Genomic DNA, 27,491 nt, shown 5'->3' with positions numbered 1-27,491 from the left:
CACAGATTAGATTAAGGGGATGCTTTATTTCTTAATTTCCATGACTTCTGGAAGCTTCTGTGAGGAAACTGGTGGTCCTAAGGGTTTCTGGGAAGGTAACTGGGCACACAGAATACACAGGGAGAGCTAGTTCAGCTGCCTAGGGACTGAGGTACACAGAATACACAGGGAGAGCTAGTTCAGCTGCCTAGGGACTGAGGTACACAGAATACACAGGGAGAGCTAGCTGAGCTGCCTAGGGACTGAGGTACACAGAATACACAGGGAGAGCTAGTTCAGCTACCTGGGGACTGAGGTACACAGAATACACAGGGAGAGCTAGGTCAGCTGCCTAGGGACTGAGGTACACAGAATACACAGAGAGAGCTAGCTGAGCTGCCAAGGGACTGAGGTACACAGAATACACAGGGAGAGCTAGTTCAGCTACCTGGGGACTGAGGTACACAGAATACACAGGGAGAGCTAGCTGAGCTGCCTAGGGACTGAGGTACACAGAATACACAGGGAGAGCTAGCTCAGCTACCTGGGGACTGAGGTACACAGAATACAAAGGGAGAGCTCGCTGAGCGACCTAGGGACTGAGGTACACAGAATACACAGAGAGAGCTAGCTGAGCTGCCTAGGGACTGAGGTACACAGAATACACAGAGAGAGCTAGCTGAGCTGCCTAGGGACTGAGGTACACAGAATACACAGGGAGAGCTAGCTGAGCTGCCTAGGGACTGAGGTACACAGAATACACAGAGAGAGCTAGCTGAGCTGCCTAGGGACTGAGGTACACAGAATACACAGGGAGAGCTAGTTCAGCTGCCTAGGGACTGAGGTAGAGCTAGCTGAGCTGCAGGGAATACAGAATACACAGGGAGAGCTAGTTCAGCTGCCTAGGGACTGAGGTACACAGAATACACAGGGAGAGCTAGCTGGGCTGCCTAGGGACTGAGGTACACAGAATACACAGGGAGAGCTAGCTGGGCTGCCTAGGGACTGAGGTACACAGAATACACAGGGAGAGCTAGTTCAGATGCCTAGGGACTGAGGTACACAGAATACACAGGGAGAGCTAGCTGGGCTGCCTAGGGACTGAGGTACACAGAATACACAGAGAGAGCTAGTTCAGCTGCCTAGGGAGTGGGGTACACAGAATACACAGGGAGAGCTAGTTCAGATGCCTAGGGACTGAGGTACACAGAATACACAGAGAGATCTAGTTCAGCTGCCTAGGGACTGAGGTACACAGAATACACAGACAGAGCTAGTTCAGCTGCCTAGGGACTGAGGTACACAGAATACACAGAGAGAGCTAGGTCAGATGCCTAGGGACTGAGGTACACAGAATACACAGAGAGAGCTAGTTCAGCTGCCTAGGGACTGAGGTACACAGAATACACAGGGAGAGCTAGTTCAGCTGCCTAGGGAGTGGGGTACACAGAATATACAGGGAGAGCTAGTTCAGCTGCCTAGGGACTGAGGTACACAGAATACACAAAGAGAGATAGTTTAGCTACCTAGGGACTGAGGTACACAGAATAGACAGAGAGAGCTCGCTGAGCTGCCTAGGGACTGAGGTACACAGAATACACAGAGAGAGATAGTTTAGCTACCTAGGGACTGAGGTACACAGAATACACAGAGAGAGCTCGCTGAGCTGCAGAGGGACTGAGGTACACAGAATACAGAGAGAGAGAGAGCTGAGCTGCAGAGGGACTGAGGTACACAGAATACACAGAGAGAGCTAGCTGAGCTGCCTAGGGACTGAGGTACACAGAATACACAGGGAGAGCTAGTTGAGCTGCCTAGGGACTGAGGTACACAGAATACACAGGGAGAGCTAGTTCAGCTGCCTAGGGACTGAGGTACACAGAATACACAGAGAGAGCTAGCTGAGCTGCCTAGGGACTGAGGTACACAGAATACACAGGGAGAGCTAGTTCAGCTGCCTAGGGACTGAGGCACACAGAATACACAGGGAGAGCCAGCTGAGCTGCCTAGGGACTGAGGCACACAGAATACACAGGGAGAGCTAGTTCAGCTGCCTAGGGACTGAGGTACACAGAATACACAGGGAGAGCTAGTTCAGCTACCTAGGGACTGAGGTACACAGAATACACAAAGAGAGATAGTTTAGCTACCTAGGGACTGAGGTACACAGAATAGACAGAGAGAGCTAGTTCAGCTGCCTAGGGACTGAGGTACACAGAATACACAGAGAGAGATAGTTTAGCTGCCTAGGGACTGAGGTACACAGAATACACAGGGAGATCTAGTTCAGCTGCCTAGGGACTGAGGTACACAGAATACACAGGGAGAGCTAGTTCAGCTACCTGGGGACTGAGGTACACAGAATACACAGAGAGCTAGCTGAGCTGCCTAGGGACTGAGGTACACAGAATACACAGAGAGCTAGCTGAGCTGCCTAGGGACTGAGGTACACATAATACACAGAGAGAGCTAGTTCAGCTGCCTAGGGACTGAGGTACACAGAATACACAGGGAGAGCTAGCTGAGCTGCCTAGGGACTGAGGTACACAGAATACACAGGGAGAGCTAGTTGAGCTGCCTGGGGACTGAGGCACACAGAATACACAGGGAGAGCCAGCTGAGCTGCCTAGGGACTGAGGTACACAGAATACACAGGGAGAGCTAGTTCAGCTGCCTAGGGACTGAGGTACACAGAATACACAGGGAGAGCTAGTTCAGCTACCTAGGGACTGAGGTAGAGCTAGCTGAGCTGCAGAGGGACTGAGGTACACAGAATACACAGGGAGAGCTAGTTCAGCTGCCTAGGGACTGAGGTACACAGAATACACAGGGAGAGCTAGTTCAGCTGCCTGGGGACTGAGGTACACAGAATACACAGGGAGAGCTAGTTCAGCTGCCTAGGGACTGAGGCACACAGAATACACAGGGAGAGCTAGTTCAGCTGCCTAGGGACTGAGGTACACAGAATACACAGAGAGATCAAAGAAGTGTTAGTTATTCATTTTCATGACGGATGGTAGGTGATGGCTTCTACGAGGGAACTGGTGGCCCTGGAGATCTCGGAAGGGGACTGAGGTACACAGGATACACATGGACACTTAGTTGAGCTGCCTAGGAACTGAGGTACACATGGATACTTAGTTGAGCTGCCTAGGGACTGAGGTAGAGGTAGTTGAGCTGTCTAGGGACTGGAGGTAGAGGTAGTTGAGCTGTCTAGGGACTGAGGTAGAGGTAGTTGAGCTGTCTAGGGACTGAGGTAGAGGTAGTTGAGCTGTCTAGGGACTGAGGTAGAGGTAGATGAGCTGTCTAGGGACTGAGGTAGAGGTAGATGAGCTGTCTAGGGACTGAGGTAGAGGTAGTTGAGCTGTCTAGGGACTGAGGTAGAGGTAGTTGAGCTGTCTAGGGACTGAGGTAGAGGTAGTTGAGCTGTCTAGGGACTGAGGCAGAGGTAGATGAGCTGTCTAGGGACTGAGGTAGAGGTCGTTGAGCTGTCTAGGGACTGAGGTAGAGGTCGTTGAGCTGCCTAGGGACTGAAGTAGAGGTAGAGGTAGTTGAGCTGTCTAGGGACTGAGGTAGAGGTAGATGAGCTGTCTAGGGACTGAGGTAGAGGTAGAGGTAGTTGAGCTGTCTAGGGACTGGAGGTAGAGGTAGTTGAGCTGTCTAGGGACTGAGGTAGAGGTAGTTGAGCTGTCTAGGGACTGAGGTAGAGGTAGTTGAGCTGCCTAGGGACTGAAGTAGAGGTAGAGGTCGTTGAGCTGCCTAGGGACTGAAGTAGAGGTAGAGGTAGTTGAGCTGTCTAGGGACTGAGGTAGAGGTAGTTGAGCTGTCTAGGGACTGAGGTAGAGGTAGTTGAGCTGTCTAGGGACTGGAGGTAGAGGTAGATGAGCTGTCTAGGGACTGAGGTAGAGGTAGATGAGCTGTCTAGGGACTGAGGTAGAGGTAGATGAGCTGTCTAGGGACTGAGGTAGAGGTAGATGAGCTGTCTAGGGACTGGAGGTAGAGGTAGTTGAGCTGTCTAGGGACTGAGGTAGAGGTAGTTGAGCTGTCTAGGGACTGAGGTAGAGGTAGATGAGCTGTCTAGGGACTGAGGTAGAGGTAGATGAGCTGTCTAGGGACTGAGGTAGAGGTCGTTGAGCTGTCTAGGGACTGAGGTAGAGGTAGATGAGCTGTCTAGGGACTGAGGTAGAGGTAGTTGAGCTGTCTAGGGACTGAGGTAGAGGTAGTTGAGCTGTCTAGGGACTGAGGTAGAGGTAGTTGAGCTGTCTAGGGACTGAGGTAGAGGTAGATGAGCTGTCTAGGGACTGAGGTAGAGGTCGTTGAGCTGCCTAGGGACTGAAGTAGAGGTAGAGGTAGTTGAGCTGTCTAGGGACTGGAGGTAGAGGTAGTTGAGCTGTCTAGGGACTGAGGTAGAGGTAGTTGAGCTGTCTAGGGACTGAGGTAGAGGTAGTTGAGCTGTCTAGGGACTGAGGTAGAGGTAGATGAGCTGTCTAGGGACTGGAGGTAGAGGTAGTTGAGCTGTCTAGGGACTGGAGGTAGAGGTAGTTGAGCTGTCTAGGGACTGAGGTAGAGGTAGTTGAGCTGTCTAGGGACTGGAGGTAGAGGTAGTTGAGCTGTCTAGGGACTGAGGTAGAGGTAGTTGAGCTGTCTAGGGACTGAGGTAGAGGTAGAGGTAGTTGAGCTGTCTAGGGACTGAGGTAGAGGTAGTTGAGCTGTCTAGGGACTGAGGTAGAGGTAGTTGAGCTGTCTAGGGACTGAGGTAGAGGTAGTTGAGCTGTCTAGGGACTGAGGTAGAGGTAGTTGAGCTGTCTAGGGACTGGAGGTAGAGGTAGTTGAGCTGTCTAGGGACTGAGGTAGAGGTAGTTGAGCTGTCTAGGGACTGAGGTAGAGGTAGTTGAGCTGCCTAGGGACTGAAGTAGAGGTAGAGGTAGATGAGCTGTCTAGGGACTGAGGTAGAGGTAGAGGTAGTTGAGCTGTCTAGGGACTGAGGTAGAGGTAGTTGAGCTGTCTAGGGACTGAGGTAGAGGTAGAGGTAGTTGAGCTGTCTAGGGACTGAGGTAGAGGTAGTTGAGCTGTCTAGGGACTGAGGTAGAGGTAGAGGTAGTTGAGCTGTCTAGGGACTGAGGTAGAGGTAGAGGTCGTTGAGCTGTCTAGGGACTGAGGTAGAGGTAGTTGAGCTGTCTAGGGACTGAGGTAGAGGTAGTTGAGCTGTCTAGGGACTGAGGTAGAGGTAGTTGAGCTGTCTAGGGACTGGAGGTAGAGGTAGTTGAGCTGTCTAGGGACTGAGGTAGAGGTAGTTGAGCTGTCTAGGGACTGCGGTAGAGGGTTCTTAATTTTCAGGATGTATGGTAGGTAATGGCTTCTATGAATGAGCTGCCAATGCTGGGGATTGGACAGGGAATGTAGTCTCGTGGTCTGGGGTACACACAGAGAGCTAGTACAGCCACTGCCTCTCCTCCTAAGGGGTCAGGGGTCATCTACTACTCTGACCACTCACTCTGCAACACAGTAACGGTGGCCTGTGCTCTGATCCAGGTGGTGGCAGGGTTTTGGTGCAGGTCATTCCTCCTTGGATCATTACTGGCCCGGCACTCGTACGTCCCAGCATCCTCCAGGCCGAGACGAGTCACGCCCAAAACGCTCACGCCGTTGGTGCCATACGCCGTGTTGATGGAGACGCGGTGTTTACGGGCGCCGTCCCAGAGCTGGCGGAAAGAGTCGGCCCGGTTGATCTCGGAGTACCACCACTGAACCTCTGGGGTCGGGCTACCGACCACGTCACAGTACAACTCAAAGGTGTCACCTGTTAGTTTGGTCTCAGACAGGGGAGACTTCACAAAGCCAGCTGTAGAGGTGGAGTGGTGGAGTAGGATTAGCAGTGGAGTCATCCACAGGAGAGGAGGAGAGGAGTGTTTCCGGTATGGAGCGGTGTAGCGTGACCACGTTGGCAGGTGGAGAAGGGAAAACAGGGTGAGGGTGTAGAATGGATGAACAGGCAAGAGAATGAAAGGATGAATTAAAAGGAATCCGTTTGGAAAAAGAAAAAGAAAAGATTAGACGAATCATATTAAGAACAGAAGTTGACAGAGCAAATAATAAGATGGTGGAAAACAATGGTCAACAGAGTTCAATAAAAATAAGAGATTAGATGGAGAAAAGAACTCAACTGAATAACTGTATCTGTTACATGGTCCGTTAGTATAGGTCGAGGCCAAAGGTTTGAGAACAACACAAATATTAATTTCCACAAAGTTTGCTACTTCAGTGTCTTTATATATTTTTGTCAGATGTTTCTATGGAATACTGAAGTATAATTACAAGCATTTCATAAGTGTCAAAGGCTTTTATTGACAATTACATGAAGTTGATGCAAAGAGGTCAATATTTGCAGTGTTGACCCTTCTGGTTCAAGACCTCTACAATCCACCCTGGCATGCTGTCAATTAACTTCTGGGCCACATCCTGACTGATGGCAGCCCATTGTTGCATAATCAATGGTTGGAGTTTGTCAGAATTTGTGTGTTTTTGTTTGTTCACCCACCTCTTGAGGATTGACCACAAGTTCTCAATGGGATTAAGGTCTGGGGAGTTTCCTGGCCATGGACCAAAAATATTGATGTTTTGTTCCCCGAGCCACTTAGTTAACACTTTTGCCTTATGGCAAGGTGCTCCATCATGCTGGAAAAGGCATTGTTCGTCAAACAAACTGTTCCTGGATGGTTGGAAGAAGTTGCTCTCGGAGGATGTGTTGGTACCATTCTTTATTCATGGCTGTGTTCTTAGGCAAAATTGTGAGTGAGCCCACTCCCTTGGCTGAGAAGCAGACCCACACATGAATGGTCTCAGGATGCTTTACTGTTGGCATGACACAGGACTGATGGTAGTGCTCACCTTGTCTTCTCCGGACAAGCTTTTTTCCGGATGCCCCAAACAATCGGAAGGGGATTCATCTGAGACAATGACTTTACCCCAGTCCTCAGCAGTCCAATCCCTGTACCTCTTGCAGAATATCAGTCTGTCCCTGATGTTTTTCCTGGAGAGAAGTGGCTTCTTTACTGCCCTTCTTGACACCAGTCCATCCTCCAAAAGTCTTCACCTCACTGTGTGTGCAGATGCACTCACACCTGCCTGCTGCCATTCCGGAGTAAGCTCTTTACTGGTGGTGCCCCGATCCTGGAGCTTGCTGGACTTTCTTGGGCGCCCTGAATCCTTCTTCACAACAATTGAACCACTCTCCTTGAAGTTCTTGATGATCCGATAAATGGTTGATTTAGGTGCAATCTAAATTGCTGGGAGAAATATCCTTGCCTGTGAAGCCCTTTTTGTGCAAAGCAATGATGGCACGTGTTTCCTTGCAGGTAACCATGGTTGACAGAGGAAGATCAATGACTCCAAGCACCACCCTCCTTTTGAAGCTTCCAGTCTGTTATTCGAACTCAATCAGCATGACAGAGTGATCTCCAGCCTTGTCCTCGTCAACACTCACACCTGTGTTAACGAGAGAATCACTGACATGATTTCAGCTGGTCCTGTTGTGGCAGGGCTAAAACGCAGCGGAAATGTTTTTGGGGATTCAGTTCATTTGCATGGCAAAGACGGACTTTGCAATTAATTGCAATTCATCTGATCACTCTTCATAACATTCTGGAGTATATGCAAATTGCCATCATACAAACTGAGGCAGCAGACTTTGTGAAAATTAATATTTGAGTCATTCTCAAAACCTTTGGCCACGACTGTAAATGTTCAGAAGGTGGAAATATCGTCTCTGGGTTAGATTGCTGTGCAAATCTAAATCCTCTATAGTCTATTAATATTAGATTAGAGAACTTTGATGTCCTCAATGAGGCAATTCATTTCACAGCATACACACCATGTTGCATACACAGTATTTCACAGCATACACAACATTCTTAAAGCACCCAGAGGCTTCCCAGGCATATTGTATTGTGAATAGGTTCTTATTATGGCGTTTTCTATTTGTAAAGCCCTTTATAAATCCCATAGAGCAATAGCATTGGCGGCAGGTAGCCTGTCAGTTAAGAGCGTTGAGCCGACTAATAACACGAAAGGTCGCTGATTCGATTCCCCCGAGCCGACGAGGTGACAAATGTGCCCAGGTGCCATTGAGCAAGGCACTTAACCCTAATTTGTCCTGTAAGGCGTCTGCTAAAATGTAAACACTGTAGTATTAGTGAAGAACCAGAGACTCCCCCAGGCATATTGTGTAACTGCAAACATTCACTGGATGTCTATCACTTGGCACTGACCTTAGGACAATCTCTAGTTTCCATTCCTGCTATTTCTGGTAAATTGTAATCCAATATGTCCGGCAATCAATATCCTCATCCCCTGACACTGAGGATGCCTCTGCTAGAATGAGTGCGTCCCAAATAGTGCACTACTTCTTGGGAACATTACTAATATATATATATATATATATCCCTGTACCTATATATATATATATATATATTTCTCCCTCCCTCCCTCCCTCCCTCTCTCTCTCTCTCTCTCCCTCTCCCTCTCCCTCTCCCTGTGTGTGTGTGTGTGTGTGTAAGACTGTAAAATGGAACCCAATACATCTCTAATTGGCACTCAACAGGAGTGCCAAGGAGATAGATTGTGGGTAAGCGTCCTATCCAGAGGATGTACTTGTACATGAAGCTTCCTAACACTACAAGGAGACTATGAGCCGTTGTAGCTTGTGCAACGCTACTTACTTACTTACGTTTGGAAGATCGCATTGTGATACCTATAGAATTGGAATATGTTTCGGCACCTAAGTACGGAGATAATATCTTATCGTGAGGTCCCTAGGGGACAGCGTGTCATCCAGAATGTAGCCGTTGTCCTGTATGGTCACCTACGATGCTGCTCACATTTACAATACAGCAACAGAGTAATACTATTATCTAATAGTAATTAGGCGATTACAACGTGTATACAACATCAGAGACCATCTCCGCTGGCCTTATACACAAAAGCTCAATGATTTTCATAGCAAATGCCTCTTTTCTGGCCTTTGCTCATGAAAGAGAATCGGTAGTGTCATAGCGACTATAGATTTGAACTGGTGAACTTGGTCATCTTGCATTGAATCTCCTTTGGAAACTGTTTCTACATCCACAAATGACACTCTATTCCCTTTATGTCATACACTAGGTGTCATTTAGGAACGCAGTATTTGTCCTCTAATGACGTTTCTGGGCTTGTGTCTGGATCGTAATGCTGCTCACATCTACAATGCAGCCAGCCAGACAGCAATACCATTACCTAATAATAGTAATACTTTTCTCCTACTAAAGGATCTATAACATTATACACCATCTCTGGTACCTTAGTACCTAAAGGATCTATAACATTATACACCATCTCTGGTACCTTAGTACCTAAAGGATCTATAACATTATACACCATCTCTGGTAGCCTCGTACATAAAGGATCTATAACATTATACACCCTCTCTGGTACCTTAGTACCTAAAGGATCTATAACATTATACACCATCTCTGGTAGCCTCGTACATAAAGGATCTATAACATTATACACCATCTCTGGTAGCCTCGTACATAAAGGATCTATAACATTATACACCATCTCTGGTAGCCTCGTACATAAAGGATCTATAACATTATACACCATCTCTGGTAGCCTCGTACATAAAGGATCTATAACATTATACACCATCTCTGGTACCTTAGTACATAAAGGATCTATAACATTATACACCATCTCTGGTAGCCTCGTACATAAAGGATCTTTAACATTATACACCATCTCTGGTACCTTAGTACATAAAGGATCTATAACATTATACACCATCTCTGGTAGCCTCGTACATAAAGGATCTATAACATTATACACCATCTCTGGTACCTTAGTACATAAAGGATCTATAACATTATACACAATCTCTGGTAGCCTCGTACATAAAGGATCTATAACATTATACACCATCTCTGGTACCTTAGTACCTAAAGGATCTATAACATTATACACCATCTCTGGTAGCCTCGTACCTAAAGGATCTATAACATTATACACCATCTCTGGTAGCCTCGTACATAAAGGATCTATAACATTATACACCATCTCTGGTAGCCTAGTACACAAAGGATCTATCATTTACATAACAAAGGCATCTCTTTTTTTCTCTTTTTTTTTTGCTGGTGAGAGAGATTCATAGCCGACTCATTTTAACCAGTGACATTGTCATCCTACATATCTTCTCATGGATATCACCAAAACTCCTATACCTAAAATACTGCTTTAGCAAATTCACTCACCATACACCTTAGGGAAACAAAGGTGCTATCTAAAACCTTAAAGGGTTCTCCTATGGGGACAGCCCAGAAAAAGCATATGCGAGCAAGGAGGCCTACAAACCTGACTCAGTCACACCAGCTCTGTCAGGAGGAATAAAAGCTGAAATAAATCATTCTCTATTATTCTGACATTTCACATTCTTAAAATAAAGTGGTGATCCTAACAGACCTAAGACAGGGACTTTTTACTAGGAATAAATGTCAAGAATTGTAAAAACTGAGGTTAAACGTATCTGGCTAAGGTTTTTATTTTATTTCTGACTTCAACTGTATATGAAGATGTTGTGAGTTCTGGGAGAACAGTGGAGAGACGGAGAGAGAGAGACAGAGAGAGAGAGAGAGAGACAGACAGACACAGACAGAGAGAGAGAAAGAGATGTTTCCCATGCCAATACAGCCCTTAAATTGAAATTGATTTGAATTGAGAGATGGAGAAAGAGCGAGACAAAGACAGAGAGAATGAGAGCGAGACAGTAAGAGAGAATTTGTGTAAGAGATGGAGGGGAGAGAGAGAGAGAGAGAGACATACAGAGAGAGAGAGAGATGTTTCCCATGCCAATACAGCCCTTAAATTGAAATTGATTTGAATTGAGAGATGGAGAAAGAACGAGACAAAGACAGCTGCAGCTCAGTGTTCTGTGCCTCTGGGGAGAGTGTGGGCACATGGTGATAGATTCCCTCTGTTGCCATAGAAGCAACACCACGGCAACCAAGCAAGTTGCCTCTGGCATAAACAGGACAACCAATGGCCTGCAGGTAGAAGGCTTCACTACTCGTTATAATACTCGTTATATTATAATATGTCATGTATTTTATGTAAAGGAAATGTACTCTTGCTGGCTCTTATTTAGTCAAGGATCATTAGGAGATCATTATAAAACATTATAAGGGGCTCATACATGCTTATGATAAGTCTTATAATGCATTATAATCACATGATAATACAGAGGCATGTGTTACTGGGACCACTAGGGTGGAAGGGAGGATAGTGGAGGCTGGGTGGGGACTGGGACCACTAGGGTGGAAGGGAGGGTAGTGGGGGCTGGGACCACTAGGGTGGAAGGGAGGATAGTGGGGGCTGGGTGGGGACTGGGACCACTAGGGTGGGAGGGAGGGTAGTGGGGGCTGGGTGGGGACTGGGACCACTAGGGTGGAAGGGAGGGTAGTGGGGGCTGGGACCACTAGGGTGGAAGAGGGTAGTGGGGGCTGGGTGGGGACTGGGACCACGAGGGTGGAAGGGAGGGTAGTGGGGGCTGGGACCACTAGGGTGGAAGGGAGGATAGTGGGGGCTGGGTGGGGACTGGGACCACTAGGGTGGAAGGGAGGGTAGTGGGGCTGGATGGGGACTGGGACCACTAGGGTGGAAGGGAGGGTAGTGCGGCTGGGTGAGAAGTTTTTTTTTTTTGGGGGGGGGGGTTATAAGTAGTGCTGTTGTGTCTGCAAAATGTCAATAAAACATTAATCACAAAAAGGAAAATATTTCGAAAAGATAAATACGGATAGAATGCTGTTAATAAAGTCATTACAGGAAGAAGAACGACGCAAACACAATAACTTAGAGAAAAACAAAAATGCTTCGCTTCTCCAAAACATGTAGTGTATTTTTGTAAGTTTTCTCTTCTTTTTTTTGTTCCGTAACCTTATCCGGTTTAATGTTCCGGTTCCGGGTTGGAGCGAGCGGTCGCATCTACACTTCGGTCCGCAGGTAGTATAACTTTTCATTACATTTTCATTACATTTCATTATAGTACAACGGTTTGATTTGTCTAATCTTAGCAATTTCTTCTTAGCTAGCTACATAGCTGTCTTTGTATCAAAGATAATTGCGTAATTATCGTATTTCGTCGTCCTAACGTAGTCTACACTGCTATCTGCCCAGCAGCTAGCTGCTTAGCTAGCTGCTGGGCAGATAGCAGTGTAGACTACGGTAGGACGACGAAATACGATAATTACGCAATTATCTTTAACTTCAACTACCCGGTCAACATTCCGCTTCGCTCCACAGGTAGTATCACATTTTCATTTCACTTCATTACAGTACAACGGTTTGATTTGTTTGATCGTAGCTAGCTAGCTACATAGCCGTCTTTGTATCTAAGACAATTGTGTAGTCTAGAGCGATTTTTTAAGTTAGCTAGCCAGCTATTGTCGTTCTTTTAACGTAACGTAACGCAATCAACACTGCTAGCTAGCCAGCTAGCCCCCGAATAGCAGCACTGTAGAAACTATTACACTCGACGGAACGACTTGATTAGTGTAGTGTCAACAACGCAGCCACTGCCAGCTAGCCTACAAAGTCAACAACGCAGCCACTGCCAGCTAGCCTACTCCAGCAGTACTGTATCATTTCAATCATTTTAGTCAATAAGATTCTTGCTACGTAAGCTTAACTTTCTGAACATTCGAGACGTGTAGTCCACTTGTCATTCCAATCTCCTTTGCATTAGCGTAGCCTCTTCTGTAGCCTGTCAACTATGTGTCTATCTATCCCTGTTCTCTCCTCTCTGCACAGACCATACAAACGCTCCACACCGCGTGGCCGCGGCCACCCTAATCTGGTGGTCCCAGCGCGCACGACCCACGTGGAGTTCCAGGTCTCCGGTAGCCTCTGGAACTGCCGATCTGCGGCCAACAAGGCAGAGTTCATCTCAGCCTATGCCTCCCTCCAGTCCCTCGACTTCTTGGCACTGACGGAAACATGGATCACCACAGATAACACTGCTACTCCTACTGCTCTCTCTTCGTCCGCCCACGTGTTCTCGCACACCCCGAGAGCTTCTGGTCAGCGGGGTGGTGGCACCGGGATCCTCATCTCTCCCAAGTGGTCATTCTCTCTTTCTCCCCTTACCCATCTGTCTATCGCCTCCTTTGAATTCCATGCTGTCACAGTTACCAGCCCTTTCAAGCTTAACATCCTTATCATTTATCGCCCTCCAGGTTCCCTCGGAGAGTTCATCAATGAGCTTGATGCCTTGATAAGCTCCTTTCCTGAGGACGGCTCACCTCTCACAGTCCTGGGCGACTTTAACCTCCCCACGTCTACCTTTGACTCATTCCTCTCTGCCTCCTTCTTTCCACTCCTCTCCTCTTTTGACCTCACCCTCTCACCTTCCCCCTACTCACAAGGCAGGCAATACGCTCGACCTCATCTTTACTAGATGCTGTTCTCCCACTAACCTCATTGCAACTCCCCTCCAAGTCTCCGACCACTACCTTGTATCCTTTTCCCTCTCGCTCTCATCCAACACTTCCACACTGCCCCTACTCGGATGGTATCGCGCCGTCCCAACCTTCGCTCTCTCTCCCCGCTACTCTCTCCTCTTCCATCCTATCATCTCTTCCCTCTGCTCATACCTTCTCCAACCTATCTCCTGATTCTGCCTCCTCAACCCTCCTCTCTTCCCTTTCTGCATCCTTTGACTCTCTATGTCCCCTATCCTCCAGGCCGGCTCGGTCCTCCCCTCCCGCTCCGTGGCTCGACGACTCATTGCGAGCTCACAGAACAGGGCTCCGGGCAGCCGAGCGGAAATGGAGGAAAACTCGCCTCCCTGCGGACCTGGCATCCTTTCACTCCCTCCTCTCTACATTTTCCTCCTCTGTCTCTGCTGCTAAAGCCACTTTCTACCACTCTAAATTCCAAGCATCTGCCTCTAACCCTAGGAAGCTCTTTGCCACCTTCTCCTCCCTCCTGAATCCTCCTCCCCCTCCCCCCCTCCTCCCTCTCTGCAGATGACTTCGTCAACCATTTTGAAAAGAAGGTCGACGACATCCGATCCTCGTTTGCTAAGTCAAACGACACCGCTGGTTCTGCTCACACTGCCCTACCCTGTGCTCTGACCTCTTTCTCCCCTCTCTCTCCAGATGAAATCTCGCTTCTTGTGACGGCCGGCCGCCCAACAACCTGCCCGCTTGACCCTATCCCCTCCTCTCTTCTCCAGACCATTTCCGGAGACCTTCTCCCTTACCTCACCTCGATCATCAACTCATCCCTGACCGCTGGCTACGTCCCTTCCGTCGTCAAGAGAGCGAGAGTTGCACCCCTTCTGAAAAAACCTACACTCGATCTCTCCGATGTCAACAACTACAGACCAGTATCCCTTCTTTCTTTTCTCTCCAAAACTCTTGAACGTGCCGTCCTTGGCCAGCTCTCCAGAGTGACCTATCTCTCTCAGAATGACCTTCTTGATCCAAATCAGTCAGGTTTCAAGACTAGTCATTCAACTGAGACTGCTCTTCTCTGTATCACGGAGGCGCTCCGCACTGCTAAAGCTAACTCTCTCTCCTCTGCTCTCATCCTTCTAGACCTATCGGCTGCATTCGATACTGTGAACCATCAGATCCTCCTCTCCACCCTCTCCGAGTTGGGCATCTCCGGCGCGGCCCACGCTTGGATTGCGTCCTACCTGACAGGTCGCTCCTACCAGAATCTGTCTCCTCGCCACGCGCTCTCACCACTGGTGTCCCCCAGGGCTCTGTTCTAGGCCCTCTCCTATTCTCGCTATACACCAAGTCACTTGGCTCTGTCATAACCTCACATGGTCTCTCCTATCATTGCTATGCAGACGACACACAATTAATCTTCTCCTTTCCCCCTTCTGATGACCAGCTGGCGAATCGCATCTCTGCATGTCTGGCAGACATATCAGTGTGGATGACGGATCACCACCTCAAGCTGAACCTCGGCAAGACGGAGCTGCTCTTCCTCCCGGGGAAGGACTGCCCGTTCCATGATCTCGCCATCACGGTTGACAACTCCATTGTGTCCTCCTCCCAGAGCGCTAAGAACCTTGGCGTGATCCTGGACAACACCCTGTCGTTCTCAACTAACATCATGGCGGTGGCCCGTTCCTGTAGGTTCATGCTCTACAACATCCGCAGAGTACGACCCTGCCTCACACAGGAAGCGGCGCAGGTCCTAATCCAGGCACTTGTCATCTCCCGTCTGGATTACTGCAACTCGCTGTTGGCTGGGCTCCCTGCCTGTGCCATTAAACCCCTACAACTCATCCAGAACGCCGCAGCCCGTCTGGTGTTCAACCTTCCCAAGTTCTCTCACGTCACCCCGCTCCTCCGCTCTCTCCACTGGCTTCCAGTTGAAGCTCGCATCCGCTACAAGACCATGGTGCTTGCCTATGGAGCTGTGAGGGGAACGGCACCGCAGTACCTCCAGGCTCTGATCAGGCCCTACACCCAAACAAGGGCACTGCGTTCATCCACTTCTGGCCTGCTCGCCTCCCTACCACTGAGGAAGTACAGTTCCCGCTCAGCCCAGTCAAAACTGTTCGCTGCTCTGGCCCCCCAATGGTGGAACAAACTCCCTCACGACGCCAGGACAGCGGAGTCAATCACCACCTTCCGGAGACACCTGAAACCCCACCTCTTCAAGGAATACCTAGGATAGGATAAGTAATCCTTCTCACCCCCCTTAAATGATTTAGATGCACTATTGTAAAGTGGCTGTTCCACTGGATGTCAGAAGGTGAATTCACCAATTTGTAAGTCGCTCTGGATAAGAGCGTCTGCTAAATGACTTAAATGTAAATGTAATGTAATCTTATCAGGGTTTAATGTTCCGTAACCTTATCAGGGTTTAATGCTCCGTAACCTTATCAGGGTTTAATGCTCCGTAACCTTATCAGGGTTTAATGTTCCGTAACCTTATCAGGGTTTAATGTTCCGTAACCTTATCAGGGTTTAATGCTCCGTAACCTTATCAGGGTTTAATGTTCCGTAACCTTATCAGGGTTTAATGTTCCGTAACCATATCAGGGTTTAATGTTCCGTAACCATATCCGGGTTTAATGTTCCGTAACCTTATCAGGGTTTAATGTTCCGTAACCATATCCGGGTTTAATGTTCCGTAACCTTATCAGGGTTTAATGTTCCGTAACCATATCCGGGTTTAATGTTCCGTAACCTTATCAGGGTTTAATGTTCCGTAACCATATCCAGTTTAATGTTCCGTAACCTTATCAGGGTTTAATGTTCCGTAACCTTATCAGGGTTTAATGTTCCGTAACCTTATCAGGGTTTAATGTTCCGTAACCTTATCAGGGTTTAATGTTCCGTAACCTTATCAGGGTTTAATGTTCCGTAACCTTATCAGGGTTTAATGTTCCGTAACCTTATCAGGGTTTAATGTTAACCTTATCAGGGTTTAAACCTTATCAGGGTTTAATGTTCCGTAACCTTATCAGGGTTTAATGTTCCGTAACCTTATCAGGGTTTAATGTTCCGTAACCTTATCAGGGTTTAATGTTCCGTAACCTTATCAGGGTTTAATGCTCTGTAACCTTATCCGGTTTAATGTTCCGTAACCTTATCAGGGTTTAAGGTTCCGTAACCTTATCCGGGTTTAATGTTCCGTCACCTTATCAGGGTTTAATGTTCCGTAACCTTATCAGGGTTTAATGCTCCGTAACCTTATCAGGGTTTAATGTTCCGTAACCTTATCAGGGTTTAATGTTCCGTAACCTTATCAGGGTTTAATGCTCCGTAACCTTATCAGGGTTTAATGCTCCGTAACCTTATCAGGGTTTATGTAACCTTATCAGGGTTTAATGTTCCGTAACCTTATCAGGGTTTAATGTTCCGTAACCTTATCAGGGTTTAATGTTCCGTAACCTTATCAGGGTTTAATGTTCCGTAACCTTATCAGGGTTTAATGTTCCGTAACCTTATCAGGGTTTAATGCACCGTAACCATATCCAGTTTAATGTTCCGTAACCTTATCAGGGTTTAATGTTCCGTAACCTTATCAGGGTTTAATGGTTTCAGGGTTTAATGTTCCGTAACCTTATCAGGGTTTAATGTTTAATGTTCCATTAACCTTATCAGGGTTTAATGTTTAATGTTCCGTAACCTTATCAGGGTTTAATGTTCCGTAACCTTATCAGGGTTTAATGTTCCGTAACCTTATCAGGGTTTAATGTTCCGTAACCTTATCAGGGTTTAATGTTCCGTAACCTTATCAGGGTTTAATGTTTAATGTTTAATGCTCTTAACCTTATCAGGGTTTAATGTTCCGTAACCTTATCAGGGTTTTTAATGTTTAATTCCGTAACCTTATCAGGGTTTAATGCTCCGTAACCTTATCAGGGTTTAATGCTCCGTAACCTTATCAGGGTTTAATGCTCCGTAACCTTATCAGGGTTTAATGTTCCGTAACCTTATCAGGGTTTAATGTATCCGTAACCTTATCAGGGTTTAATGGGTTTAATGTTCCGTAACCTTATCAGGGTTTCCGTAACCTTATCAGGGTTTAATGTTCCGTAACCTTATCAGGGTTTAATGTTCCGTAACCTTATCAGGGTTTAATGTTCCGTAACCTTATCAGGGTTTAATGTTCCGTAACCTTATCAGGGTTTAATGTTCCGTAACCTTATCAGGGTTTAATGCACCGTAACCATATCCAGTTTAATGTTCCGTAACCTTATCAGGGTTTAATGTTCCGTAACCTTATCAGGGTTTAATGCTCCGTAACCATATCAGGGTTTAATGTTCCGTAACCTTATCAGGGTTTAATGTTGTAACCTTATCAGGGTTTAACCTTATCAGGGTTTAATGCTAACCTTATCAGGGTTTAATGTTCCGTAACCTTATCAGGGTTTAATGCTCCGTAACCATATCAGGGTTTAATGTTCCGTAACCTTATCAGGGTTTAATGTTCCGTAACCTTATCAGGGTTTAATGTTCCGTAACCATATCCAGTTTAATGTTCCGTAACCATATCCAGTTTAATGTTCCGTAACCATATCCAGTTTAATGTTCCGTAACCTTATCAGGGTTTAATGTTCCGTAACCTTATCAGGGTTTAATGTTCCGTAACCTTATCAGGGTTTAATGCTCCGTAACCTTATCAGGGTTTAATGTTCCGTAACCTTATCAGGGTTTAATGCCCGTAACCTTATCAGGGTTTAATGCTCCGTAACCTTATCAGGGTTTAATGCTCCGTAACCTTATCAGGGTTTAATGCTCCGTAACCTTATCAGGGTTTCATGTTCCGTAACCTTAATCGGTTTCATGTTCCGTAACCTTATCAGGGTTTAATGCACCGTAACCATATCCAGTTTAATGTTCCGTAACCTTATCAGGGTTTAATGTTCCGTGACCTTATCAGGGTTTAATGTTCCGTAACCTTATCAGGGTTTAATGTTCCGTAACCTTATCAGGGTTAAATGTTCCGTAACCTTATCAGGGTTTAATGCCCCGTAACCTTATCAGGGTTTAATGTTCCGTAACCTTATCAGGGTTTAATGCTCCGTAACCTTATCAGGGTTTAATGTTCCGTAACCATATCAGGGTTTAATGCTCTATAATAGAGGTTGACCGATTATGATTTTTCAACGCCGATACCGATTATTGGAGGACCAAAAAAAGCCGATACCAATTAAATCGGACGATTTTTATTTATTTATTTGTAATAATGACAATTACAACAATACTGAATGAACACTTATTTTAAATTAATATAATGCATCAATAAAATCAATTTAGCCTCAAATAAATAATGAAACATTTTCAATTTGGTTTAAATAATGCAAAAACAAAGTGTTTGAGAAGAAAGTAATATGTGCCAATATGCAATATATGTGCCATGTAAAAATATGTGCCATGTAAAAAAGCTAACGTTTAAGTTCCTTGCTCAGGACATGAGAACATATGAAAGTTGGTGGTTCCTTTTAACATGAGTCTTCAATATTCCCAGGTAAGAGGTTTTAGGTTGTAGTTAATATAGTATTTATAGGACTATTTCTCTCTACCATTTGTATTTCATATACATTTGACTATTGGGTGTTCTTATAGGCACTATAGTATTGCCAGTGTAACAGTATAGTTTCCGTCCCCCTCCTCGCCCCTACCTGGGCTCGAAGCAGGAACACAACGACAACATCCACACTCGAAGCATCGTTACCCATCGCTCCACAAAGCCGCGGCCCTTGCAGCGCAAGGGGAATAACTACTCCAAATCTAAAAGCGAGTGACGTTTGAAACAGTATTAGCGCACACCCAGCTAACTAGCTAGCCATTTCACATTGGTTACACCAGCCATTAGGCTGATAGGCTTGAAGTCATAAACAGCGCTGTGCTTGTGAAGAGCTGCTGGCAAAACGCACAAAAGTGCTATTTGAATGAATGCTTACGAGCCTGCTGCTGCCAACCATCACTCAGTCAGACTGCTCTATCAAATCATAGACTTAATTATAACATAACACACAGAAATACGAGCCTTAAATTATTAATATGGTCGAATCCGGAAACTATAATTTCGAAAACAAAACGTTTATTATTTCAATGAAATACGGAACCGTTCGGTATTTTATCTAACGGGTGGCATCCCTAAATCTAAATATTCCTGTTACATTGCACAACCTTCAATGTTATTGTCACGCCCTGGTCTATATTTATTATGTTATCTTCATTGATTGAGTCAGGCCAGGGTGTGACATGGGTTTATTTGTAGTGTGTTTCGTCTTGGGGTTGTGTGGGGTGTATAGATTAGTCCATGGCTGCCTGAGGCGGTTCTCAATCAGAGTCAGGTGATTATCGTTGTCTCTGATTGGGAACCATATTTAGGTAGCCTGGGTTTCACTGTGTGTTTGTGGGTGATTGTTCCTGTCTCTGTGTTTGTTGCACCAGTCAGGGCTGTTTCGGTTTTCGACGTTTGTTGTTTTGTATTGTTCGTGTTTCGTCATAATTAAAGATGTATCGAACGAACCATGTGTCATTTTGGTCCGATCCTTATTCCACCTCTTCGTCAGAGAAGGAGGTAGAAGAAAGCCGTTACAGAATCACCCACCACAAACGGACCAAGCAAACGTGTCAACGGGCAGGAGCCACAGGAGAAGCAACAAAGGCAGCAACAGCGATCACAGGACTTCCGGAATTGGGAGGAGAAATTGTTCGGAGAAGGACCCTGGAATCAGCCTGGAGAATATCGCCGCCCCAAAGAAGAACTGGAGGCGGCGAGAGCTGAGAGGCGCTGGTATGAGGAGGCAGAGCGGCGACGTGGATGGAAGCCCGAGAGTCAGCCCCAAAAATTTCTTGGGGGTTGGCTCAGGGAGAGTGTGGCAGAGTCAGGAGTCAGACCTGAGCTCACTCTCCCTGTTTATCGTGAGGAGCCAAGGAGGAGACCAGAACCGGTGTTGGAGGTGAGCGAAGCAGAGACTGTGAAGGAGTTAATGGGGAAATTGGAGGAGAAAGAAATGAGGGAGTTGCTGTGTTGGTGCTTTTTGCATGGAATTCGCCCGACGGAGCGTGTCGGGGATTTGATGGCACCTGGGTCAGCGCTCCATACTCATCCTGAGGTGCGTGTTAGTCGGCTGGTGAAGTTGGTGCCAGCCTCACGCACCAGGCCTCCTGTGCACATCCCTAGCCTTGCACGTCTTGTGCCAACACTGCTCTCAAGATCTCCAGTACGCCTTCACGGTCTAGCCCATCCTGTGCCACCTCCACACACCAGCCCTCCGGTGGCAGCTCCCCGCACCTGGCTTCCTGTGCGTGTCCTCGGCCCAGTACCATCAGTGCCAGCACCACGCATCAGGCCTACAGTGCGCCTCGCCTCTCCTGCGCTGCCGGAGCCTCCCGCCTGTTCAGCGCTGTTGGAGCCTTCCTCCTCTCCTGCGCTGCCGGAGTCTCCCGCCTGTTTAGCGCTGCCAGAGCCTTCCGCCTCTACAACGTTGCCGGAGTCTCCTGCCCGTTTAGCGCTGCCAGAGCTGCCAGTCTGCATGGAGCAGCCAGAGCTGCCAGTCTGAATGGAGCAGCCAGAGCTGCCAGTCTGCATGGAGCAGCCAGAGCTGCCAGTCTGCATGGAGCAGCCAGAGCTGTCAGTCTGCATGGAGCAGCCAGAGCTGTCAGTCTGCTTGGAGCAGCCAGAGCTGCCAGTCTGCTTGGAGCTGCCAGTCTGCATGGAGCTGCCAGTCTGCATGGAGCTGCCAGTCTGCAAGGAGCTGCCAGTCTGCAAGGAGCTGCCAGTCTGCAAGGAGCTGCCAGTCTGCAAGGAGCTGCCAGTCTGCAGGGAGCTGCCAGTCTGCAGGGAGCTGCCAGTCTGCAGGGAGCTGCCAGTCTGCAGGGAGCTGCCAGTCTGCAGGGAGCTGCCAGTCTGCAAGGAGCTGCCAGTCTGCAGGGAGCTGCCAGAGCTGTTAGTCTGCATGGAGCAGCCAGAGCTGTCAGTCTGCAAGAAGCCGCCAGAGCTGTCAATCTGCATGGAGCAGCCAGAGCCGTCAGTCTGCCAGGATCCGCCAGTCAGCCAGACTCTTCCAGATCTGCCAGTCAGCCAGACTCTTCCAGATCTACCAGTCAGACAGACTCTTCCAGACATTTACATTTAAGTCATTTAGCAGACGCTCTTATCCAGAGCGACTTACAAATTGGTGAATTCACCTTCTGACATCCAGTGGAACAGCCACTTTACAATAGTGCATCTAAATCATTTAAGGGGGGGTGAGAAGGATTACTTTATCCTATCCTAGGTATTCCTTGAAGAGGTGGGGTTTCAGGTGTCTCCGGAAGGTGGTGATTGACTCCGCTGTCCTGGCGTCGTGAGGGAGTTTGTTCCACCATTGGGGGGCCAGAGCAGCGAACAGTTTTGACTGGGCTGAGCGGGAACTGTACTTCCTCAGTGGTAGGGAGGCGAGCAGGCCAGAGGTGGATGAACGCAGTGCCCTTGTTTGGGTGTAGGGCCTGATCAGAGCCTGGAGGTACTGCGGTGCCGTTCCCCTCACAGCTCCGTAGGCAAGCACCATGGTCTTGTAGCGGATGCGAGCTTCAACTGGAAGCCAGTGGAGAGAGCGGAGGAGCGGGGTGACGTGAGAGAACTTGGGAAGGTTGAACACCAGACGGGCTGCGGCGTTCTGGATGAGTTGTAGGGGTTTAATGGCACAGGCAGGGAGCCCAGCCAACAGCGAGTTGCAGTAATCCAGACGGGAGATGACAAGTGCCTGGATTAGGACCTGCGCCGCTTCCTGTGTGAGGCAGGGTCGTACTCTGCGGATGTTGTAGAGCATGAACCTACAGGAACGGGCCACCGCCTTGATGTTAGTTGAGAACGACAGGGTGTTGTCCAGGCTCACGCCAAGGTTCTTAGCGCTCTGGGAGGAGGACACAATGGAGTTGTCAACCGTGATGGCGAGATCATGGAACGGGCAGTCCTTCCCCGGGAGGAAGAGCAGCTCCGTCTTGCCGAGGTTCAGCTTGAGGTGGTGATCCGTCATCCACACTGATATGTCTGCCAGACATGCAGAGATGCGATTCGCCACCTGGTCATCAGAAGGGGGAAAGGAGAAGATTAATTGTGTGTCGTCTGCATAGCAATGATAGGAGAGACCATGTGAGGTTATGACAGAGCCAAGTGACTTGGTGTATAGCGAGAATAGGAGAGGGCCTAGAACAGAGCCCTGGGGGACACCAGTGGTGAGAGCGCGTGCGAGGAGACAGACTCTTCCAGATCTGCCAGTCAGACAGACTCTTCCAGATCTGCCAGTCAGACAGACTCTTCCAGATCTGCCAGTCAGACAGACTCTTCCAGATCTGCCAGTCAGACAGACTCTTCCAGATCTGCCAGTCAGCCAGACTCTTCCAGATCTGCCAGTCAGCCAGACTCTTCCAGATCTGCCAGTCAGCCAGACTCTTCCAGATCTGCCAGTCAGCCAGACTCTTCCAGATCTGCCAGTCAGCCAGACTCTTCCAGATCTGCCAGTCAGCCAGACTCTTCCAGATCCGCTAGTCAACCAGACTCTTCCAGATCCGCTAGTCAACCAGACTCTTCCAGATCCGCTAGTCAACCAGACACTTCTAGATCCGCCAGTCAGCAAGGATCTGCCAGAACTGCCAGCCAGCCAGGATCTGCTGGATTCAACTGCCTGGATGGGCTTCCTCTCAGTGCTGGGCTTCCTCTCAGTGCTGGGCTTCCTCTCTGTCCCGAGCTGCCCCTCTGTCCCGAGCTGCCCCTCTGTCCCGAGCTGCCCCTCAGTCCAGTGGGGTTCTGGGTGAGGACTACTAGGCCATGGTCGGCGGAGAGGGTGGACAATCCTAGGACGCGAGGAGGGGGGACTAAGACATTCATAGAGTGGGTTCCACGTCCCGAGCCGGAGCCGCCGCCATGGACAGGTGCCCACCCGGACCCTCCCTATTGTTTTGATGTGCGTCCGGGAGTCCGCACCTTAGGGGGGTTCTGTCACGCCCTGGTCTATATTTATTATGTTATCTTCATTTATTGAGTCAGGCCAGGGTGTGACATGGGTTTATTTGTAGTGTGTTTCGTCTTGGGGTTGTGTGGGGTGTATAGATTAGTCCATGGCTGCCTGAGGCAGTTCTCAATCAGAGTCAGGTGATTATTGTTGTCTCTGATTGGGAACCATATTTAGGTAGCCTGGGTTTCACTGTGTGTTTGTGGGTGATTGTTCCTGTCTCTGTGTTTGTTGCACCAGTCAGGGCTGTTTCGGTTTTCGACGTTTGTTGTTTTGTATTGTTCGTGTTTCGTCATAATTAAAGATGTATCGAACGAACCACGTTGCATTTTGGTCCGATCCTTATTCCACCTCTTCGTCAGAGAAGGAGGTAGAAGAAAGCCGTTACAGTTATGTCATAATGACGTAAAATTCTGGCAAATTAGTTCACAATCAGCCAGGCGGCCCAAACTCTTGCATATACCCTGACTCTGCATGCAATTAACGCAAGAGAAATGACACAATTTCACCTGGTTAATATTGCCTGCTAACCTGGATTAGTAGTTATAACTAGTGATTATGATAAATTGTTTTTTATAAGATAAATTTAATGCAAGCTAGCAATTTACCTTGGCTTCTACTGCATTCGCGTAACAGGCAGGCTCCTCGTGGAGTGCAATGGTTAGAGCGTTGGACTAGTTAACTGTACTGTAAATCTGTCGTTCTGCCCCTGAACAAGGCATTTAACCCACCGTTCCTAGGCCGTCATTGACAATAGGAATGTGTTCTTGGCACTGACTTGCCTAGTTAAATAAAGGTAACCAAAATAAAAAATAATTACATTTTTTTTTAAATCGGAAATAAGCGCCCAAAAATACCGATTTCCGATTGTTATGAAAATTTGAAATCGGCCCTAATTACTCGGCCATTCAGATTAATCGGTTGACCTCTACTCTGTTGAATGTTCCGTAACCACATAACACTGTAGTGTCCCGTCCCCTTATTAATACAAGTGACTAGGCTGATCTTTTCAATGCTCTCATTTACCTAATTATGTCTAATCCCCCATACCTACTCTATTATATCTAATCGCCCATACCTACTCTATTACATCTAATCCCCCATACCTACTATATGACATCTAATCCCCCATACCTACTCTATGACATCTAATCCCCCATATCTGCTCTATTTCATCTAATCCCCCATACCTGCTCTATTTCATCTAATCCCCCATACCTACTCTATTACACCTAATCCCCCATACCTACTCTATTACACCTAATCCCACACAAATACTCTATTACACCTAATCCCCCATACCTACTCTATTATACCTAATCCCCCATACCTACTCTATTACACCTAATCCCCCATACCTACTCTATTACACCTAATCCCCCATATCTACTCTATTACATCTAATCCCCATACCTACTGTATTATATCTAATCCCCCATACCTACTCTATTACACCTAATCCCCATACCTACTCTATTACAGCTAATTCCCCATACATACTATATTATATCTAATCCCCCATACCTACTCTATTACACCTAATCCCCCATACCTACTCTATTACATCCAATCCCCCATATCTACTCTATTACATCTAATCCCCCATACCTACTCTATTACATCTCATCCCCCATACCTATTACATGATGTCTAATCCCCCATACCTACTCTAAAATATATAATCCCCCATACCTACTCTATTCCATCTAATCCCCCATATCTACTCTATTACATCTAATCTCCCATACCTACTACAATATGTCTAATCCCCCATACCTACTCTATTACATCTAATCCCCCATACCTACTCTATTACGTCTAATCCCCATACCTACTCTATTACATCTAATCCCCCATACCTACTCTATTACATCTAATCCCCCATATCTACTCTATTACATCTAATCTCCCATACCTACCACAATATGTCTAATCCCCCATACCTACTCTATTACAGTTTATCCCCCATACCTACTCTATTATATCTAATCCCCCATAACCAATCTATTACACCTAATCCCCCATACCTACTCTATTATATCTAATCCCCCATACCTACTCTATTACACCTAATCCCCCATACCTACTCTATTACACCTAATCCCCCATACCTACTCTATTACACCTAATCCCCTATACCTACTCTATTAAACCTAATCCCCCATATCTACTCTATTACACCTAATCCCCCATACCTGCTCTATTACATCTAATCCCCCATACCTATTACATGATGTCTAATCCCCCATATCTACTCTATTACACCTAATCCCCCATACCTACTCTATTACACCTAATCCCCCATACCTACTCTATTACACCTAATCCCCCATACCCACTCTATTACATCTAATCCCCCATACCTACTCTATTACATCTAATCCCCCATACCTATTACATGATGTCTAATCCCCCATATCTACTCTATTACACCTAATCCCCCATACCTACTCTATTACACCTAATCCCCCATACCTACTCTATTACACCTAATCCCCCATACCCACTCTATTACCTACATCTAATCATATCTACTCTACCTACATCTAATCCCCCATACCCACTCTATTACAGCTAATCCCCCATACCTACTCTATTACACCTAATCCCCCATACCTACTCTATTACACCTAATCCCCCATACCTACTCTATTACACCTAATCCCCCATACATACTCTATTACACCTAATCCCCCATATCTACTCTATTACATCTAATCCCCCATAGCTACTCTATTATGTCTAATCCCCCATACCCACTCTATTACAGCTAATCCCCCATACCTACTCTATTACACCTAATCCCCCATACCTACTCTATTACACCTAATCCCCCATACCTACTCTATTACACCTAATCCCCCATACCTACTCTATTACACCTAATCCCCCATACCTACTCTATTACACCTAATCCCCCATACCTACTCTATTACACCTAATCCCCCATACCTACTCTATTACACCTAATCCCCCATATCTACTCTATTACATCTAATCCCCCATACCTACTGTATTATATCTAATCCCCCATACCTACTGTATTATATCTAGTCCCCCATACCTACTCTATTACATATAATCCTCCATACCTACTCTATTACATATAATCCTCCATATCTGCTCTATTACATCTAATCCTCCATATCTACTCTATTACAGCTAATCCCCCATACCTACTCTATTACACCTAATCCCCCATACCTACTCTATTACACCTAATCCCCCATACCTACTCTATTACACCTAATCCCCCATACATACTCTATTACACCTAATCCCCCATATCTACTCTATTACATCTAATCCCCCATAGCTACTCTATTATGTCTAATCCCCCATACCCACTCTATTACAGCTAATCCCCCATACCTACTCTATTACACCTAATCCCCCATACCTACTCTATTACACCTAATCCCCCATACCTACTCTATTACACCTAATCCCCCATACCTACTCTATTACACCTAATCCCCCATACCTACTCTATTACACCTAATCCCCCATACCTACTCTATTACACCTAATCCCCCATACCTACTCTATTACACCTAATCCCCCATATCTACTCTATTACATCTAATCCCCCATACCTACTGTATTATATCTAATCCCCCATACCTACTGTATTATATCTAGTCCCCCATACCTACTCTATTACATATAATCCTCCATACCTACTCTATTACATATAATCCTCCATATCTGCTCTATTACATCTAATCCTCCATATCTACTCTATTACATCTAATCCCCCATATCTACTCTATTACATCTAATCCCCCATACCTACTCTATTACATCGTATCCCCCATACCTACTCTATTATATCTAATCCCCCATACCTACTCTATTACATCTAATCCCCCAAACGACTCTATTACATCTAATTCCCCATACCTACTCTATTACACCTAATCCCACATACATACTCTATTACACCTAATCCCCCATATCTACTCTATTACATCTAATCCCCAATACCTACTGTATTATATCT

At 46.8% G+C, this 27,491-nt stretch overlaps 1 protein-coding gene across 1 annotated transcript in view; it reads right to left on the bottom strand.

Moving 5' to 3' along the window:
- Positions 1–27,491, bottom strand: part of LOC135509784 (neuroplastin-like) — an 80,487-nt gene that overhangs the window by 26,976 nt on the left and 26,020 nt on the right. Inside the window, exon 2 of the mRNA XM_064930684.1 lies at positions 5,474–5,821. Within this exon, the coding sequence (XP_064786756.1) occupies positions 5,474–5,821 (348 nt within the window). The remainder of the gene's footprint in view (positions 1–5,473; positions 5,822–27,491) is intronic.

This window comes from Oncorhynchus masou, chromosome 22, assembly GCF_036934945.1.
Source record: "Oncorhynchus masou masou isolate Uvic2021 chromosome 22, UVic_Omas_1.1, whole genome shotgun sequence".
NCBI lineage: Eukaryota > Metazoa > Chordata > Actinopteri > Salmoniformes > Salmonidae > Oncorhynchus > Oncorhynchus masou.
Note: the sequence above shows the minus strand (reverse complement) of the source record. Positions and strands in the feature narration are given on the sequence as shown.